The sequence below is a fragment of the Pelophylax lessonae genome (assembly GCF_965119305.1).
Source record: "Pelophylax lessonae genome assembly, chromosome: 7".
Taxonomy (NCBI): domain Eukaryota; kingdom Metazoa; phylum Chordata; class Amphibia; order Anura; family Ranidae; genus Pelophylax; species Pelophylax lessonae.
In genome coordinates this window covers 175,012,048-175,030,757 of record NC_138774.1, presented here as the reverse complement: position 1 = coordinate 175,030,757, position 18,710 = coordinate 175,012,048, and the positions used below count along the sequence as shown (strand labels likewise).

The 18,710-nt window shown below is 43.0% G+C and overlaps 1 protein-coding gene across 1 annotated transcript in view; it reads left to right on the top strand.

The window, feature by feature from the left end:
• GARNL3 (GTPase activating Rap/RanGAP domain like 3) overlaps positions 1-18,710 on the top strand; it is a 264,692-nt gene that overhangs the window by 179,045 nt on the left and 66,937 nt on the right. The window contains exons 10-20 of the mRNA XM_082263321.1: positions 3,754-3,829; positions 5,277-5,375; positions 5,693-5,796; positions 9,549-9,657; positions 10,239-10,284; positions 11,895-12,001; positions 12,269-12,384; positions 13,002-13,106; positions 13,311-13,385; positions 15,094-15,205; positions 15,968-16,066. Coding sequence (XP_082119447.1) covers positions 3,754-3,829; positions 5,277-5,375; positions 5,693-5,796; positions 9,549-9,657; positions 10,239-10,284; positions 11,895-12,001; positions 12,269-12,384; positions 13,002-13,106; positions 13,311-13,385; positions 15,094-15,205; positions 15,968-16,066 — 1,048 coding nt within the window. The remainder of the gene's footprint in view (positions 1-3,753; positions 3,830-5,276; positions 5,376-5,692; positions 5,797-9,548; positions 9,658-10,238; positions 10,285-11,894; positions 12,002-12,268; positions 12,385-13,001; positions 13,107-13,310; positions 13,386-15,093; positions 15,206-15,967; positions 16,067-18,710) is intronic.

Genomic DNA, 18,710 nt, shown 5'->3' with positions numbered 1-18,710 from the left:
GTAGGGGGACAGGTCTCCTAGTGTAAAAACAAAGATCAACGGTTCTACATAGTAGAACCGTCTGATCTTCATTTTTACACAGGGGAGAATGACAAGCGGCTTATTTACATAAGCCGCTCTGTCTTTCTCCCGCTGTACCGGCGATCGTAGTGTGACCGGCGGACATCGGGTCCCGCACTCCTCTGTGAACGAGCCGAGGCGGGCGCGCGCCTCAGCGGGCGCGCGCTCGCCCGCTATTGGCTCTAAAAGGAGTCACAGGCGAGCGACGTAGACCTACGTCACTCTGCCTGGCCGGGGCTGACTGCCGCAGTAAATATACTGTGAGCAGTCGGCAACCGGTTAATCTGTGTGGATATGTCCTTTGCACATCTAGACTTTGCAATATTTGCTCACTCTTCTTTGAAGAACTGCTCAAGTTCTGTCATATTTGATGGTGACCGTTTGTGGACTGCAGTCTTCAAGTCATTCCACAGATTTTCAATGGGGTTTTATGAGGTTATAAAGTCACATAACACAATTACTTGTATCATCTCTGTTTTTGCAAGATATAAAGTGCAGTGTGTGTGTTTCTTTTAAATTATAATCCTAAATACCTTTTTTCACAGCTTCTCTGTGCAGTCACATGATCTCCCTCTGCTCTGCTTCCTCATCTAAGAACAGCAGTGGGAGGGGCAGATATTCCACAGTGATGCCAGCCAGCAGAGGGAGATCATGTGACAGAGGAGTTGTACAAAAAGGTATTTAGGATTATCATTTTAAAAAGCTGACATACTGCACTAAATATCTTGCTAAAACATTGAAGATACAAGGCATTGTGTTATGTAATGCATTGGAATAGAGGCAGGAGTAGAGGCCAGGGGCTCGGAGGGGATCGGCTCTGCAGACACAGACAGGAGCTGATAGGCAAGGAGGAAGAGGCACTCAGAACACTATGAATGATGGAGGCATGCAGGCTGACCACGGTAGTCAGGGCTCAGCAGCCATGATTACTGTGGTCAGCACAAAGAAGGGGACTCAGGAACTGGCAGGATCAATCAGATATTTTAGATAAAATAAAGGGACAAATGACAATGCAACAGCACTATGCTACTGATCATGCTTTAACCACTTAAGGACCGTCCCACGTACATGTACTGCGGCAGGGCAGCCCTTAAGCACAAAATCACATACACATACAAGTATCAGCTTGACAGTTGCCCATTGACAACTTTCTGGCAGAGGGCAGCAGAGTTTCCTCAAGAATTTGAGGGTATTTTGCCCCATCCATTTTTCTTCTATTCTGACAATTTCTCCAGTCCCTGATGCAGAAAAACACCCAAGAACAGGATATTACCACCTCCATACTTTACTGTAGAAATGGTGGTATTTGGATGGTGAGCCGAATTGGATTTCAGCAAGGTACATTGTTTAATGTTGAGGCCAAATAATTCAATTTTAGTCTCATCTGACCATAAAAACTTTTCCATGTGGCCTCAGAATCATCAAGGTGTGTTTAAGGTGGTCAGATGAGACCAAAATTCAATTAGAAAAAGGTAAATGTCCTTGCATGGCCTAGTCGGAGCCCAGACTTAAACCCCTTTGAAAATCTATGGAATAACTTGAAGACTGCAATCCACAAATGGTCACAATCAAATTTGACTGAACTTGAGTTGTTCTACAAAGAAGAGTGGGCAAATATTGCAAAGTCTAGATGTGCCAAAGTTAGTAGAGACATATCCCAACAGACTAAAGACTGTAATTAAAGGTGGTCCAACAAAATACTGATACAAGGGGTTAATCTTTTCTCCAACTCAATGATACTGTGTTTGATTTTTTTTTTTTTTCTGACATGTTGGTGTTCTGTCTTTCACTTGGATGTTATAAGTTGCACTAGTAAATACAGCTGGATAAAACAAAAACTGTGTCTGTCTTAATTTCAGGCTGCAAAGCAACAAAATATGATTATTTTAAAGGGGTATGATTTTTTTCTATACCCACTGTAGGTATGAACTGACCAAGTCAGGGTGCCAAGCTGGCCTCAAGTTTACCGAAAATGTTAAAATCTATTAAAAAACAGCTTAATTCAATGGAACCTGTTATTAAGGAAATATGCAGACTGCATTTGCCTAGCTTTCTGACTTCAATATTTCATTAGTCACAGACCTGTAGCAAGCATGTAGCCAGTAAGGTCCCAAGTCACATATTTTTTCTGGATCAGTCATTTCAAACGTTATGAAGCCAGCTGAACAAAATGACGGCCATGCAACTATTTTTTTTCCGGAAAGGCCAGCAGTGACGGCGTACTTATTTTTCTCTCGGCAGGTTTCCTTTATTATTATTATTTGCAAAAGGCCCTGAAAAAAAACAAATGTTAAAGGCATGAATTTGTTTTTCCTTTATTTGAATATGTGTGATTTACATACTGGGGTACTGTTGGGATGCTTACGGTATATTATGCTTACCTCCCTAACACAGGATGTATATTACATGTACACATGCTGTATGTTGGTTGTGTGCTGGACAGCACTCTGCATTGTGATCTCAGCTGCTTAGCTATTCTCTTACATATATCACATTTTATCATCACAAAATGTTACTAATCAGTGTTGCAAAATTGATAATTTGGTCAGACTGATGTTTTAGCACCATGATTGCAACATTTTTTTACATGTCAGAAGTTTCTTAGAAAATGTTCATCAAGCATAAAAATTAAGTTGGCAGCCTAGTCCTGGGCTCTTAGGCGACACTTTCGTTTTGAATAAATAATGTTACTTTCCTGAAAATTGAATTGTTAAATAAGTTATTAAGACGATATTTTAAGAAATATGAGTTTTAAATGGGGACCACTCACTCGTGGGATTGACGTCATTTCATGGGAAGAGGTACTTTATTGATGAATCGCTCTCTGTGTGACATTAAAACAATGAAAGATGTTCATCTATGTTCTTTCTTCTTCAATTCCCCTGATGTCTCCTTCCTTTTCCCCCTCCAATCTCTTTCTTTTCTTCTTCCTTATCCTCTCCCTCTTCTTTGCCCTTATCCTTTTCCTATCCTTTAACTCTCATCTCTTCTTTTCTCCTCTGCGCTTCCTGTCTTCATCTCTTCTCTCTTCTTATCCACCCTATCCCTCATATACAAACACACGTACATACACACTCCTCCTATAAACTCCTACTTTGATCTTCTCTTCCCTTTTCTGCTGCTTCTTTTTATTACTTTCCACTGCTTGTCCTCTTCCTCACTCCCTCCCTCTCTTCTTTTTCTATGCTTTCCTCTCTATTTTTTTTCTTCTTCTTTGTACATATCATTTCCTGTCTCTTATATTCTTACCTTTCTTTCTTTTCCCTTCCCTTCCCTTCTTTAATTCTTTCCTCTCCTCACTTCTACTGCTTCTCCTGTCTTCCACTCTTCCTGTCCCATTTCTCTCTGCTTGCCCTCTTCTTTCCTTTTGCCTTTCTCTCTTTTTCCTCTTCCTTATACCTATCATTTTCCTGTCTCTTATATTTTTCTTCCCTTCCCTTTCTTCTTTTTTTCCACTTCCTCTCTTCCACTCTTCCTGTCCCATTCCTCTCTGCCTTGCTTTCTTCTTCCTGGCCTTTTCCTCTCTGCGTATCACTCTTCTTTCCTTCATTGTCCGCATTCTATTTCCACCCTGTTTCTGTCTGTCTTCCCTCTGTTCTCCTCTGCTGAATCCTCTCCATTTCTGTCTGCTTCCTTTTCCTCTCTATCTTCCTCCTCTCTTCCTCTTCTGCTCCCTTTTCCTCTTCCATCCAGGGTTCTGTGAATTTTAAATTTGGAGTTCTTTATGCCAAAGACGGCCAGTTGACAGATGATGAAATGTTTAGTAATGGTAAGTGCCCCCCTGGGCAGTTTGTCTATGTTGTATAAATTTTAGGGCAAGTGCAATCTTTGATATAAATCGCAGACCTACGCTGTGTTCAGCTACTAGTAAAATGTTTCCTTTCCCTGGAGAAATAAGACATCCTGACTTCTATCTTCTATGGCCTACTGACCTGTTAGCTAAATCCCTGAATATTCTGGTATTGTCATTGTCTGAATAGTTTAACAATCAGACTATAAAAATGGTGTGTGTGTTCAAGGCTTCAGCCCCATGCTTTGTAGTTCTAAGAGTTACTATTCAACAACTTATGAACCTTTTCCTTAATTTTTACAGTTCATATTATAGCACAATATTAATTTTTTTTCTGATATTAGCATTTTAACTCTTTGTAAATGCAGACTTTTTTTCTTAGAGAATAGGTGCAGAAACTCCCCCTTGTCTCTGGCCTGTTCCTTAGTTCCACCCCCCCCCCCCCCCCCCAGGGACAATAGACACCAGCAGCAACATCAGATCTCCTTACAGACAACATCAATAGACCTTTTAGCAGCCAGGTACAATAGCCTTCCCCACTCAATAGTAGATCCCCCCAGCAACATAAGACCAACCCCAGCAACAATAAGTTGCCCACCAGCAACAATAGACCTCCCCTGCAAAAATAGATCACTTTCAGAGACAATAGATCCCCCAGCCGCAGCAATAGACTTCCCCAGTAACAATACCCCCCTCAAAAATATATCTTATCCAGCATTAATAGATCCTCCAGCAGCTAGGCACAACCCAGCACACCTTGCTATTACATACATCATTGCTGGAAGTGCCGACACCGCGCTCCCCTATGCTCCTGCTGAAAAAAGCCCTGGTTGCATTACAGAAGATATTGCTTCACAATGGAACTCTTTTTGCAGGTAAAAGTGATACTGTAATGGCAATAATAGCATTCCCACTTTCTGGGATTCTGGGCATCTGCCTCTTCCAAGCACAAAGACTGGTTGTTGACTGGGTTGGTGGCTTTGTTAGTTAAGACTCTTTCAGACAGGTGGTAAGCTTACTGCCTTTTGAAAAGCAATTTGTGGTAGATGCTTTTTAGAAGGTGGTACAGCAGTGGCTGGCAAGCTTCAGGAGGCATTACTGACACCTACGGACACCTGTTTTTGTTTTTTTTTCTTTTATTTCACTTTTTTTTTTTTTAATTGTGAGTCTGCAATTTTACATTATGGAATCGCAACGCAACTGCAAGCCGAGAGCTTGGCCTACAGATGCAGCGTGGCCCTTATTGTTCTCAGTAGAAAAATTTGACATATAGCGCTGCCTGTCAAACTTTACAGCTTCCTGTTTTTACCTCCCCTCAGCCACCAGTGTGAAAGAGCCCTAAGAAAACTGTAGTTCAGACATTTCTTTTTCATAAATGTTTTTAATATATGAGATGAATACTACATTTCTCATTTTTTTCCTACAGAAGCAGGAAGTGAAAGTTTCCAGAAGTTATTAAATTTGCTAGGAGACACCATCACGCTAAAGAGCTGGATCGGTTACAGGGGTGGACTGGACACCAAAAGTAAGTACCCCTTTATATCATCTGGTACAAACAGCTTCACCTGGGTTGGCGTCAGGGAAATAAGTACCCACAGACCTCAGCTTTTCATTTCTTTTCCTAGAAAATATGCACGGGAGCAGTGTATTCATCCTATACTTACCAAGGAAAAACAAGCCTACTGTCTGCTCTGTGGCTCTGTGCAGGGGCCCACTACTGTACATTTTGCTTTTTGGTCCTCATGGAAGAATAGCCAATAAATGTGGAATATGTCGGAGGCTTAAAAAACTAAAGGGTAAAGATTTGTTTGACAGATCTTTTATTTCCTTTTTCCTTTTTAGATGATACAACGGGAACGCATTCTGTCTATACTGTTTACCAAGGACATGAAATCATGTTTCACGTCTCCACAATGTTACCATATTCAAAAGAGAACAAACAGCAGGTACGTCTTATGTTTCCTCAGTCAGCGTCAGTGAAATTTAAGCTTTTTTTTAATTGTGCACAACTGCCTGACACAATCCTGAGACAGCAAAGCAAAGGCAAAATACCAAAAAGCATAATCATTACTTCTCTACAATACATGCACATTCTTTCATGTTTTATCCCTGTAAAACTGTCTTCAGCAAGTACAGAAAATAACTGTTATTCGCCAGAAATCCAGTGTGCTCCTAACTTCCTGTTTGAGATGACAAAACAGTGTCTTTTTTGCTCTGAAATCCCAAGCAGTGTTGTCAGCCCTGCCTGCTGGACTACACAACATCACCAATCTCGACTCCTCTCTGTCTCTCTCGTGCATATATTGGTTTCTTTCCCAGTATACCAATGCTGTTGCCTTGACATACAATAGCCTGCCCATGCACTGTCTGTAGGGTAATTGCTCTTTGGAAATGTAGTTCCGGAGGCGTGCCTATTTTAACAGATAGTGAGTCCCTGTAAAAATTTTACAAGCCTGGTTATAAGGTCACAGGGGATTAAAAAAGCTGTTTATCACTACATGAACAAGGTAAAGAAAAAATGTATTTCTAGGAAATGATCCAGAGGTTTGGGGGTAAATTTGCATAAAGTCTATACAAAACCTTTAATATTGCAAGGGACTTTGCATATTTATAATATTTTATTATATCTTTTCATGTGACAACACTGAAGAAATTACACTTTGCTACAATGTAAAGTAGTGAGTGTACAGCTTGTATAACAGTGTAAAATTGCTGTCCCCTTAAAACAACTCCACACACAGCCATTAATGTCTAGACCGCTGGCAACAAAAGTGAGTACACCCCTAAGTGTACATGTCCAAATTGGGCCCAATTAACCATTTTCCCTCCCAAGTGTCATGTGGCTTGTTAGAGTTACAAGGTCTCAGGTGTGAATGGGGAGCAGGTCTGTTCAATTTGGTGTTATCGCTCTCACTCTCTCATACTGGTCACTGGAAGATCAACATGGCACCTCATGGCAAAGAACTCTCTGAGAATCTGAAGAAAGAATTGTTGCTCTACATAAAGATGGCCTAGGCTATAAGAAGATTGCCAAGACCTTAAAACCGAGCTGTAACATGGTGGCCGCCAAGACCATACAGCAGTTTAACAGGACAGGTTCCAATCAGAACAGGCCTCGCCATGGTCGGACCAAAGAAATTGAGTGCATGTGCTCAGCGTCATATCCAGAGGTTGTCTTTGGAAAATAGACATATGAATGCTCCCAGCATTTCTGCAGAGGTTGAAGGGGTGGGGGGGGGGGGGGGTCAGCCTATCAGTACTCAGACCATACGCTGCACACTGCATCAAATTGGTCTGCATGGCTGTCATCCCATAAGGAAGCCTCTTCTAAAGATGATGCACAAGAAAGCCGGCAAACAGTTTGCTGAAGACAAGCAGACTAAGGACAAGGAGCCATGTCCTGTGGTCAACTTATTTGCTTCAGATGGGTATCAAGTAGGGATAGACTGATATGGTTTTTCCAGGGCCGATACTGATATTTTGGTAACAACGTATTGGTATTGGCTGATATGGGCCAATATTCTGCACATTCAATCACACATCCAATGCAGAGTGAACAGTGCCCCCATCCAATGCAGAGTGACCAGTGCCCCCATCCAATGCAGAGTGACCAGTGCCCCCATCCAATGCAGAGTGACCAGTGCCCCCATCTAATGCAGAGTGACCAGTGCCCCCATCTAATGCAGAGTGACCAGTGCCCCCATCTAATGCAGAGTGACCAGTGCCCCCATCTAATGCAGAGTGACCAGTGCCCGCATCCAATGCAGAGTGACCAGTGCCCGCATCCAATGCAGAGTGACCAGTGCCCGCATCCAATGCAGAGTGACCAGTGCCCGCATCCAATGCAGAGTGACCAGTGCCCCCATCCCATGTAGAGTGACCAGTGCCCCCATCCCATGTAGAGTGACCAGTGCCCCCATCCCATGCAGAGTGACCAGTGCCCCCATCCCATGCAGAGTGACCAGTGCCCCCATCCAATACAGAGTGATCAGTGCATGGGGATTAGAGCGCCGCCTGATTATAAAGAGCAGGGTTCTTCTGCTTACCCGGCGTAGGCGCTGTCATATGAAGTCCTGCCTCCTGGACCGGCTTTCAATGATAGACGTCACCAGTGTGCTGTCTATCGTAGGTAGGAGCCGGTCCAGGAGGCGGGACTTCTTATGAAAGCGTCCGCGCCGGGTAAGCAGGAGAACCCTGCTCTGTGTAATCAGGCGGTGCTCTAATCCCCATCCCCCCCTTCCCCCCCGGAGGCAGCCCTACCTTAAGAAAACATCGGTCTTATCGGCCAAGTTTGTGGCTGATACCAATACTTTCAAAAAAGTGAATATCGGCCGCCGATTATAATCGGTCGATCCCTAGTGTCAAGCAAGTGTGGTGGCAACCAGGTGAGGAGTACAAAGACAAGTGTGTTTTGCCTACAGTCAAGCATGGTGGTGAGAGTGTCATGGCCTGGGGTTGTATGAGTGCTGCCAGCACTGTGGAGCTACAGTTCATTGAGGGAACCATGAATGCCAACATGTACTGTGACATACTGAAGCAGAACATGATCCACTCCCTTCAGAGACTGGGCCGCAGGGCAGTATTCCAACATAACAACCCCAAACACACCTCCAAGACAACCACAGCCTTGCTAAAGAAGCTGAGGGTAAACAGCACACTGGTGACAACTGGCCAAGCATGTCTCCAGACCTAAACCCTATTGAGCAACTGTGGGGCATACGCAAAGGGAAGGTGGGGGAGCGCAAAGTCTCTAACATCCACCAGCTTCGTGATGATTGAGGAGTGGAAGAGAACACCAGTCGCAACCTGTAAAGCTCTGGTGAACTCCATGCCCAAGAGGGTTAAGGCAGTGCTGGAAAATAATTGTAGTCACACAGAATATTGACACTTTGGGCCCAATTTGGACATGTTCACTTAGGGGTGTACTTTTGTTGCCAGCGATTTAGACATTAATGGCTGTGTGTTGAGTTTTTTTGAGGGGACAGCAAATTTACACTGTTATACAAGCTGTACACTCGATACTTTACATTGTAGCAAAGTGTAATTTCTTCAGTGTTGTCACATGAAAAGATATAATAAAATATTTACAAAAATGTAAGGGGTGTACTCACCTTTGTGAGATACTGTATGTCCGTCGAGTGTTATTAGTTCAGTGTCAGCTACATGTGACCTTTTGGCTAGCTGGGACGTTTAAATAAAGCTGGGTATACACATGCAGTTTTTTTTTTTTTTTTTCAGCTAGCAGGTTGAACAGAAAAAAAACGGACATATCCCTGGATGTACACAAACGGTGTGTGATGCAAGGATCCCCCCTGTCGCACTATTGGATTCTGACAAGGGGACAACCCCCTATCATGGCAGATTACACAGATCAGCACTTTCAGCCATTAACTTCAAGTGCTGATCGAATGCTGGTTTTCCAGCATGACCATTCAGTAGAAGCCAGTCATTAGATCAGCTTCTGTTGAAAAAAGCAGCAGTACATATGGCCTGAAAGTGGGCCAGTTTCTGCTGAACCGGCCAATTTTCAGTCCTTGTATACCCTGCTTAAGGCTTTTGGAAGAAAAGCTGACAGGGATCTAGTATCAGGATACAAGTCTACAGTGCACGGCTAAAATAATGGAATGAACGATAATGATAATGGTGATAGTAGGGGGTAAAGCATTAGTCCACCAAAGTGATAGTCTGTGTTTTCCAGGTAGAAAGAAAACGACACATCGGTAATGATATCGTCACCATCGTCTTTCAGGAAGGTGAAGAGTCTTCTCCATCATTTAAGCCCTCTATGATCCGCTCTCACTTCACTCGTATCCTTTCATCATGGCTGCTTTCTGGAACTTTGGAGAGTTTGTGGATGTGTGAGGAGAAAAATGATAATAATCATCGCTGGAGCCAAAATTGCCCCACTTTGAGCCGGCCATACACGGTTCAAATCTCGGCCAGTTCGGTCGGAGCTGGTTGAGATTCAAAGCGTTAATGGGCAGGTTGAAGGTACCAAGTTCATTGATCAACTTGGGTACAAAAGGCTTGCGGGATTCTTTTGCCATTGTCTCTAACGGATGCTATAGCTGCTAGCGATAATCACTGTCTTCTCCTGGTGAGGACGGCTTCCCCTACTTCCCCCCCCCCCCACTGGGAGAAGACACCCCCTATCAGCTCTGTCTGTGTTAATGGGGGAATCATGGAGATTTCTTTTCTGCAACCTGTGTTTACAAGAAAGAAATTTGCACGGCGTATGGCCAGTCATTGGCTCAGCTGGTCTCAGCAATCCTAACCATGACAAGGGACTCTAATTCGATTTTTACTGAGGTTCAGGTTACTAAGGTTAATGTAGGCAGCAGCAAAGATTTTTTTGGTCTCCAGGTTTTTCCCTTAATAAAGATTACAGATATATTTGCCTTAGTGAGATACAACAAACAGAACGACACTTACAGGTGAGTGCAGGGAGACAGTGGCATGCCTAGCACATCTGGCGCCCAGGGCCGATCATTTTGTATACACCCCAAAAAAATGTATGAAGATATATTGAATCAGGCAAAGTGTGCCATGCCACATTGTGGGTGTAGGCAAATTGTGCAAACAGTGGGAGGGGATTGAAGGGGCATATTTAAATAAAACCTGAGCCTACTCCCCCCTATACTCAGAACACACATGCCACAGTCCTTTTACCCACAAAATATGCTTTAGTGACAGTTCCACAAGCAAGAGTGTAACAAATATGTACAAACCATTTTAGTAAAATGAAACTGTTTCATTATATATCCTTTTTTTACATGCATACCTTAAAGAAGGAGTAATGTACATGGAGTGCAGTTGACAGGAGTATAATATGTAAGACTTGCCATACGCTATACAATCTGATTTTACAATCTCCTTTAGACCATCAACTATGTAGTGCAAGGGCCTGCCTGATTTGGTATATATTGAATGCATTGTCCTCATATAACATTTCTGTAAAATCTAAAGGAGGCTGTACGGAGACTGTACGATCTGATTTTAATGGGTATGGCCAGTTAAAAACATAGAGTTTGAGTGGAATATATCAAAACTAGAGCAGATAGAGTCTTGAGTAGCTGTGCATGGCAACTAATCAGTATCTTCAGCGTATTCAGTTAAACTTTGAAGATAGAAGCTATAGGCTTTACAGCCACTTACCAAGAACAATCAAATGTACCCCTTCTTCCAAGTACAACCCATCCCCCTTCTACCATGCCCAAACCCCCAGATCTCCCCTAACATCCCTAACTCCCTGTTTCCCAGCCTACACCCTCAGTGCAGACCCCACCCCAATATAGACTCCTCAGTACAGAATCCCCTCCAACACAGATACCTAAGTACAGGTGCCCCCCCCCCCCCAACACAGACCTCTCAGGACAGTGGACACCCAGAACAAACCCCTCAGTACATACCCCCAGCCAACACAAATCCCTAAGTACAGACTCAGCTTCCCAACACAGACAAACCCCCCCCCCCCCACAGCACAGACCCCCTCAGTACAGACAGACACCCCCAACACAGACCCTTCAGCACAGATGGACTCCCCCTTTACCAAGTACAGAAACATTAGTACAGACACCCCTTTACAACTTTTCCCCCAGTAAAGAATCTTCAGTACACTCTCCCTATCCCCCCCCCCCCCCCCCCAGGTATAGAATCCTCAGTACAGATCTCCTTCTCACTAAACTCATCATATGCAGCGGGAGTGCTAAATGAAAGGAAGTCCTTCTCTTGGCTCTGTAATATGAGCAGAGAGGGAAGGGGACTTCCACCCACTGTTACTGAAGCACCTGAAGAGGACTCCCTGGAGACACTGCAGCTGTCTGACATCTCTTTTTATTTGTGGTATGGTCCTGGTCTGCAAAACTGCGCAACACAAAAAAGAAATGTCATGAAGCCTCATCAACCCAAGCGGGTCCACACCCGTTGTGTACTGCACACCCCTTAGTACACCACTGAAAGGAGCTTGCATACCTTGCTATATTTGCTTGATGCATAACAGTCTTCCAGGGGCGTAATTGTGGTTCTTCATTCTGATATCTGGCAGATTAAAAATATTTTCGGAAGAAAGTGTACCACTGTTTGGGCCTCCACTTCCCTCTCCTCCTGTCTTCACTGACCACCAAGAATTCAGGGATTTTCTTCTAGTAAAATGTAAGTCTGCTTTCTTATTCATTGGAGATATTGTAGAAGTCAATCTGCTGTTCAGTATTTATGTCATGCATCCAGAAGACATGACTTCATGTTTCCCTACTCCTCTTTGTACTGAGGAGAGAAATGCTGGGAGATGGCTGTGGAAGGACTTTGTATGTGTACATTTGAGATGGTAACTAAAATATGTTTAATTTTAGGATTTGAGCTGTTTCTTTCCTTTCTTTATTGCTTTTGTTGAGGTTTTGTGCACTTTTCTGCCTCTTTTAGTAATAAATGGTGAGAAGGCAACTCTAGAAACACCAACCTTTGCTCAGAAGCGACAGAGGACGTTGGACATGCTGATACGGTCGCTGTATCAAGATCTTATGCCAGATTTACACAAGGTAATCCTAATTTTATATGTGACATATCCCATCTCAGTGTAGTCAACATTGCAATCTCCTCAATCATCATCATCTGCTCTCTGTCAGCTGTCCAATACTCTAGACTCCAGGGGTTCTTCAACAGAAGTCAAAATCTAACTTTGGAGACCATACTCCAACCTAGACTGGATATTGCAGTTTTAACCTGGAATTTGACCTACAGGCACTGGGCTCTGCAATCAAAATGCAATCAAGTTGAAACCAAGTTGCACTATGTAATCGGAAAATCGGATCACAGTAGTGTGAACCTAGCTTTATCCTTTCCACTGATACCTCTACTTGATCCTAGCAGCATTATCCTTTCAGCTGATCTCTCCTGTTTATCCTATAATATGTACAACAGGGTTTTAGTTAGTAAACAGAGGCATTCTTGAGGCATTTGACAATAAATGGGGGCATGTTTCCCTAAAGACATTGTGATTATTGAAAAAGTAGTTAATGGAAAGGTGGCACAGTAGGGGTATTGTCTTGTGGGCTAAATTTAGTAATACTTAGGGATGCTGGCACAGTTGCCGGACGTTTAGTATAGTGGGTCAGAATGTGGAGACACTAATTCCAGGTTTGTTGTGCTGTTTTAGAACATGCTAAACAGAAGATCTTTTAGTGATGTTTTGCCGGAATCCCCAAAATCTGCAAGGAAAAAAGAAGAGGCACGCCAAGCAGAGTTTGTTAGGATTGGTCAGGTTAGTATTGTGCATCTTTTTTTGGAGTGAGATGTATTAGAAGAGACAGCAGAGCAAACATTTTGTTGGGCAAATCTCTGATGGTGAGTAATTTAGTGCTGTGGGCTTGCATCAGGCTTGGACTGCCTCTTCTGATGTTGCTGTCTGTTCTCTGTGATGTCATAGTGTGTGTGTGTGATGATACTATATGAACCTCTCTTTTAGGCGCTGAAGCTGAAGACCATAGTTAGGGGAGATGCACCAACTAGTCTGGCCACCACAGGGCTGTACAGGAGGGAGGTAAGATGTCCACCATCAGGTATCTAGGACAATTACAGGAATGTCCTACTGATATATAGATATTGTTTTTTTCATTTGTATTCTAGATGGTATCATAAACCACAAAAAAAACAGATATGCATCAAAGGATCTATATCCTTTCAAATGAGTTACTGAAAAAAAAAAAGTTACTTTACAACCCATCAATTAAATTAGATGCTGCCCACAGGTTGTAGTGGAAATGTAATATGGTTGTCAGTACAATATATGAGGTACAGTTACATCAGAACAGGGACCTATTTATCCTCAGTACATAGAATCCCCCCCCCACCTCAGTATAATACCCTGATGCAGTATGTGGGCTGGTGGGACAAAAGCGCTAATATTACACTACTCAATAGAGAACATGCCTGGAAGACATGCAACTTAATCACAACACTACAGGTGCCCTATCAAATTCCCAGTGCGGTGGCCTTTGTTCCTTATACAGTATATGCAGTAAATTGTTCCTTATACAGTATATGCACCTGTCTACCCCTGGAGCTGCTATCAAAGCAACTTCCACAAATGTCACCAGCAGCCTATCCGTTCTTCATGGCAGGCTATTTCTCATTGTGTCTACTTGCTGTGAGGGGCACATACACCACATCCAAAAGATGTCCAGTTCCTTCTTCCAATGCATAGCAAAGATGTGTAGACACTAATCAGAGGGAAAGTTAATACAATCTCTTTAAAATGTAGGTTGTGCATTCTAAAGTTCTACATCTGTAATATGTATACAAGTGACAACAATGGATATACCAGAGAATAAGATCACTGGAGTCTTCTGGGGCTGGCAGGTCAGTTCAGGAATATATAAACAGAAAATTGCCATGCTAAAAAGACTAAGAAAGAAAGAAGTCCCATAAATAATACAGTCCAATAGAAGTGATCTAATCCAATCATGAAACTGGTAGGTCATTCCAAGGCGAATGTAAGGAATTGAGTGTTCAAACACCTTGATAGTGAATATCGTATAAAAAGCTAAAACACCCACCATACAATATGAGATGGCCACCCACCAGAGGAAATGGACTCTAGATTAAATTTATTAGAAGAGTCATGAGCGCAGTATGATAGAATATCCTTAAGACAGGAGTCATCAACCCTCTTTCCTTTGCAGCAAAATGGGAGACTTCTTTAACTTTTCTTTGGTGTCCAATGGGAGCACACTAATAGGTCCCATGAACTGTTCTGTTATTTTGACAATCAGGTTTTACTCCCGATAGAGAGACAGAGGAAGACAATGTGAATATTTCTTCATTCTGTAGGTCTCAGCATTGTTTGGCCTGCTTGCCACACCTAATTCCACATCAGCATTACTTAAATGTGGTGGCTGCTTTAGTTTTTTTTTTTTTGCCTTTATTTTGGCCTTGTTATCCTGCACATAACATGCTTCCTGTCCTTGTGCTGCTGCCGGGAAGAAGCTGGGGGCAGAGCTAGGAAGCAGAAAGGGCAGGGTCTGGAGGAGGACCAGAGAAGGGCAGTCAGGTCAGTTCGGGAACATTTCAAATCACTGTTTGGATTTAGGTTAGTCAAAGCATAGTGCTATACTGAGCCTGTCCAGTCCTGATATTACTTGACTAGGATACAGCATTGTATGGTCCTGACCCTTTTCCACATGTTTATCCTGTATAAAGAAACAGAAAATATTGTGATCAGTTAATAATGCCTCTGCTTTAATTCTTAGCCCTGGGAGTCTCAGTGTTTTTGCAACAACTTCAACCATGAAGCCATCAATGGCGATTCCTGGGGCCCGTCACTCTTCCTGTCCACAGATGCCGGAGTGTTGCTAATAGATGGTGAGAATCCTATCATTATCACCTCTGAAGCCATTGGATCAACATTACAGTAAGGCAGCTAGATCATTTAGAAGGAGAGATCAGGAATGGTAGCCCCCATATGCTCTTAGTACAGGTTTCCTTTCTGTTAATTCAGAAGGTGAAGGCTGGTTGCTATGGGTTACTGGACCTCACTAATTGGGGCTTCTGCAATAGCGGATGTGATGTGAATGTAAAGAGGAGCAGTCGCATAGATGGTGGTCTCTCTAATCGGTAAGCTTGCAGTATAAAGCGCTGCATTTTGTGTAATAAACCCACAAGGCTCTCTCAGGGGAACAATTGTGGAGCTGCAGCTTTGAGGCATAAACGAGTAAGATCTTGCCGCTCGCAGTCTCATTATAGCTGTTCAGTTCCTTATTGATTCATTTATTTCACTTGTTTTATTAATGTAATGCGCCATTGCCAATTACTGGCTATTTTTAGCTCTTGCTGTTGAAGGCTACAAATTAGCAAGACGTTAATGTTTCCCCAGCTGGAGACGGATAAAACAGAGATTAATGTCTGAGCGATTTGGATCTCCCTCTTTTATACATTTTTTTGTGTGAAGTCTGGACTATGTAAACATTATCCACTCTGTGTTTATCTGTAAATAGGAATGCAGAAGGAGGCTGTTCTGTTTCTCTTAAGGTGGGGTTTTAGGCAAAGGTTGGCACTCCAGCAGTCTATGGTATGTTGTGCCCAGTTCTGATAAATGACCGATGTTCGCTCTGTCTTTTCTCACAGATGGCCAGCCAGAAATCGCTGTGTTTGATAAAACGCTGCAGATAAAACAGATGCATGTCCTGGAAATGCTGGATCTCCTCCTCACCCGAGTGGACAAAGGTGAGACCACTTGTCATCTTGTCAATCATGGGACTTTACACTGTAGTAGGGGCTCTAATAGTCACCTTATAGGAGAGGCTCTGCCTCTGACTCGACTTATCACCCAACAGAAGGGGCTCTGTCTGTCACCTTTAGGAGGAAGCTCTACCTGGCACCCAGTAGGCTATACCCGTTACCCTGTAGAGGGGCTGTACCTTTGTGCCCTGTAGGTGGTCTCTGTCTTTCACCCTATAGGAAGGGCTCTATTTGTCACCTTACAGGAGAAGCTGTCACCCAATAGGAGGGGCTTTGTTACAGTAGTTGGTCTTTGTTTACCTAAAATGGCACCAAAGGTAGGGCCTATAGAGTGATGGTGGGGATGATGGGGCATTTCAAGGTATTAAAGAGCTCATATACTATTATAGCTTTAAAGAGCTATATGGCCTTATAATGTTTTACCTGCCAAAGGATTTGTAATTCTGCTCAACTAATATTGTAATTTACATACCTCTGCCATACTGCACAGCTGCAAAAGTCATTATACTGCTGCTTTATTGCTCAGAGGCAGGGTAGTGATATAGTAAGCTTAATTGCTAAACTAGGACCAGTCTGGCTGTACAGTGTGGCAGATGTGTGTAAATCACAAGGCTGTTTGAACAGAATTACTTGTTCTTTAGCAAGGAAAAAAGTTCATATATCAATTTTGTAATTATATCAATGTGTGTTAATGTGTTAGATACCTTGCTTACACACTCGCTCATCATGTATTGCTGAACCTCTTACCAGATAGGGTTTCTTCAAATAAAATTAACAAACTGTGTAGTCTCTAATTTAACCCCTGATGCAGTATATGCCCTGTTGATTAATGTGACATATATACTTTAATAAGAGGTGCACTTGAATTAGAGTCCTGGCAAATAAACCAATGTATATATATTAATTTAAAATATATTGTTCTTCCTTGAGATAATCCGCCATTATTTGTCATATGGATGCTACTAGTATTATAGCCGATATTGATTGAGGACTAATGGGGAAAATAAATATTAGAATAGAAACTCAGACTATTGTTGCTGTTCATCACTTCTTCCTCCCCAGGTACACCTTATCAACGATGAGATTTTCCCCTCCTATTGGGATGATATCCTCTTACCTAATTTTTGTTTTATCAGGGTAGGCAGTGAGGGGAAACCTCTTCAATGAAAGATATAAATGGAATCCTAACAGTTTTTTAACTCTTCCCCACTCCTTCCAGAATCGAAAAATAAAATGGTTGTAGGCCCTATAAAATGGGATTATTGACTTACCATAAAATTAATTTCTCTGATGTACATTGACGCACACAGCTCCTGATTCTTCTTAACCATTGGGTTATACTGCCCCCCTACAGGATTAGGACACTAGGCAGGAAAAAGCTTAACTACGCCTATGGGCAGTCCCAGAGGGTATACACCCACTCTTAGCTATAGGTTACAAGTACTGTCAGAAGAAAACCAACTTCAAAGAAGGGTGGGTGCTGTGTCCATCAATGAACATCAGAGAAATGGATTTTACGGTAAGTCAAAAATCCAATTTTCTCTTTTGTTCATTGACGGACACAGCTACTGATTCTTCTTAACCATTGGGATGTCCCAAGCAGTGTTAAACATGAGGAGGGGTGCTAAAACAGCAGAAAAAAATTCCCAAGTCTAACCAAAGCCAACCAGGTAACATGGAGCTCAACCATAAATAACTGGAGCTCACCTGAAAAAACAATACACCCTCAAAGAAGACCAGGTCCTCTAAACAGCAGCCTGCAAAACCCTGCGGCCAAGAGGAGCATCCGCAGATGCCAACACATCCACTTTATAAAACTTTGTGAAAGTGTACAGACAACCAGGTGGCCGTCTAGCAACCCTGCATCACTGATGCCTGATGAGGGAAGGCCCAGGAAGCACTAAGTGTTCAGGTAGAGTGCACCCTAACAGGAAGAAGAGGAACCTGAAACCTAATTGAATAGGCCTGAATCACTGTCTGTCTGAACCATCTGGAAATGGTTGCAGCAGAAGTGGCCAACCCTTTCCGAGGTCCATCCGTGAGTACAAATAATGAGTATGACCTCCTAAAAGACTCTGTATCTGCTAGGTACACCCTGATTGCCTGAACCACATCCAGGAAATGCAAGGCAACACAATGTCTTCATTCAAATGGAAATCAGAGACGACCTTTGGAAGGAACGATGGACAGGGACGAAGAACCACCTTATCTCCGTGAACCACCAGGTAAGGTGAACGACAAGACATCACCAGCTCCGACACCCTACACGCAGAAGCATTAGCCACCAAAAAGGCTACCTTCTGTCACAACGTAAGCAGGGGAACCTCCCGATTATTTTCAAAGGGAGGTTTCTGAAGAATTGACAACACCAAATTGATGTCCCAATGAAGACCACACTGGAGGAGCCAAGTGTCAAACTCCCTGGATAAAGGTACACACCAAGAAATGTGTGGCCAATGAACGTTGAAAGAAAAACCGCCAAGGCCGAAACCTGGCCCTTGATGGTACTCAAGGCACTGCTCAACCCCCCATTGGCGGGAAGCCAAGATCTGAACCCCTGAAAAGGAGCAAGGGGGAACCCCAAGAGACTCACACCACGCAACGTACGTCTTCCAAGTACTATGGTGGA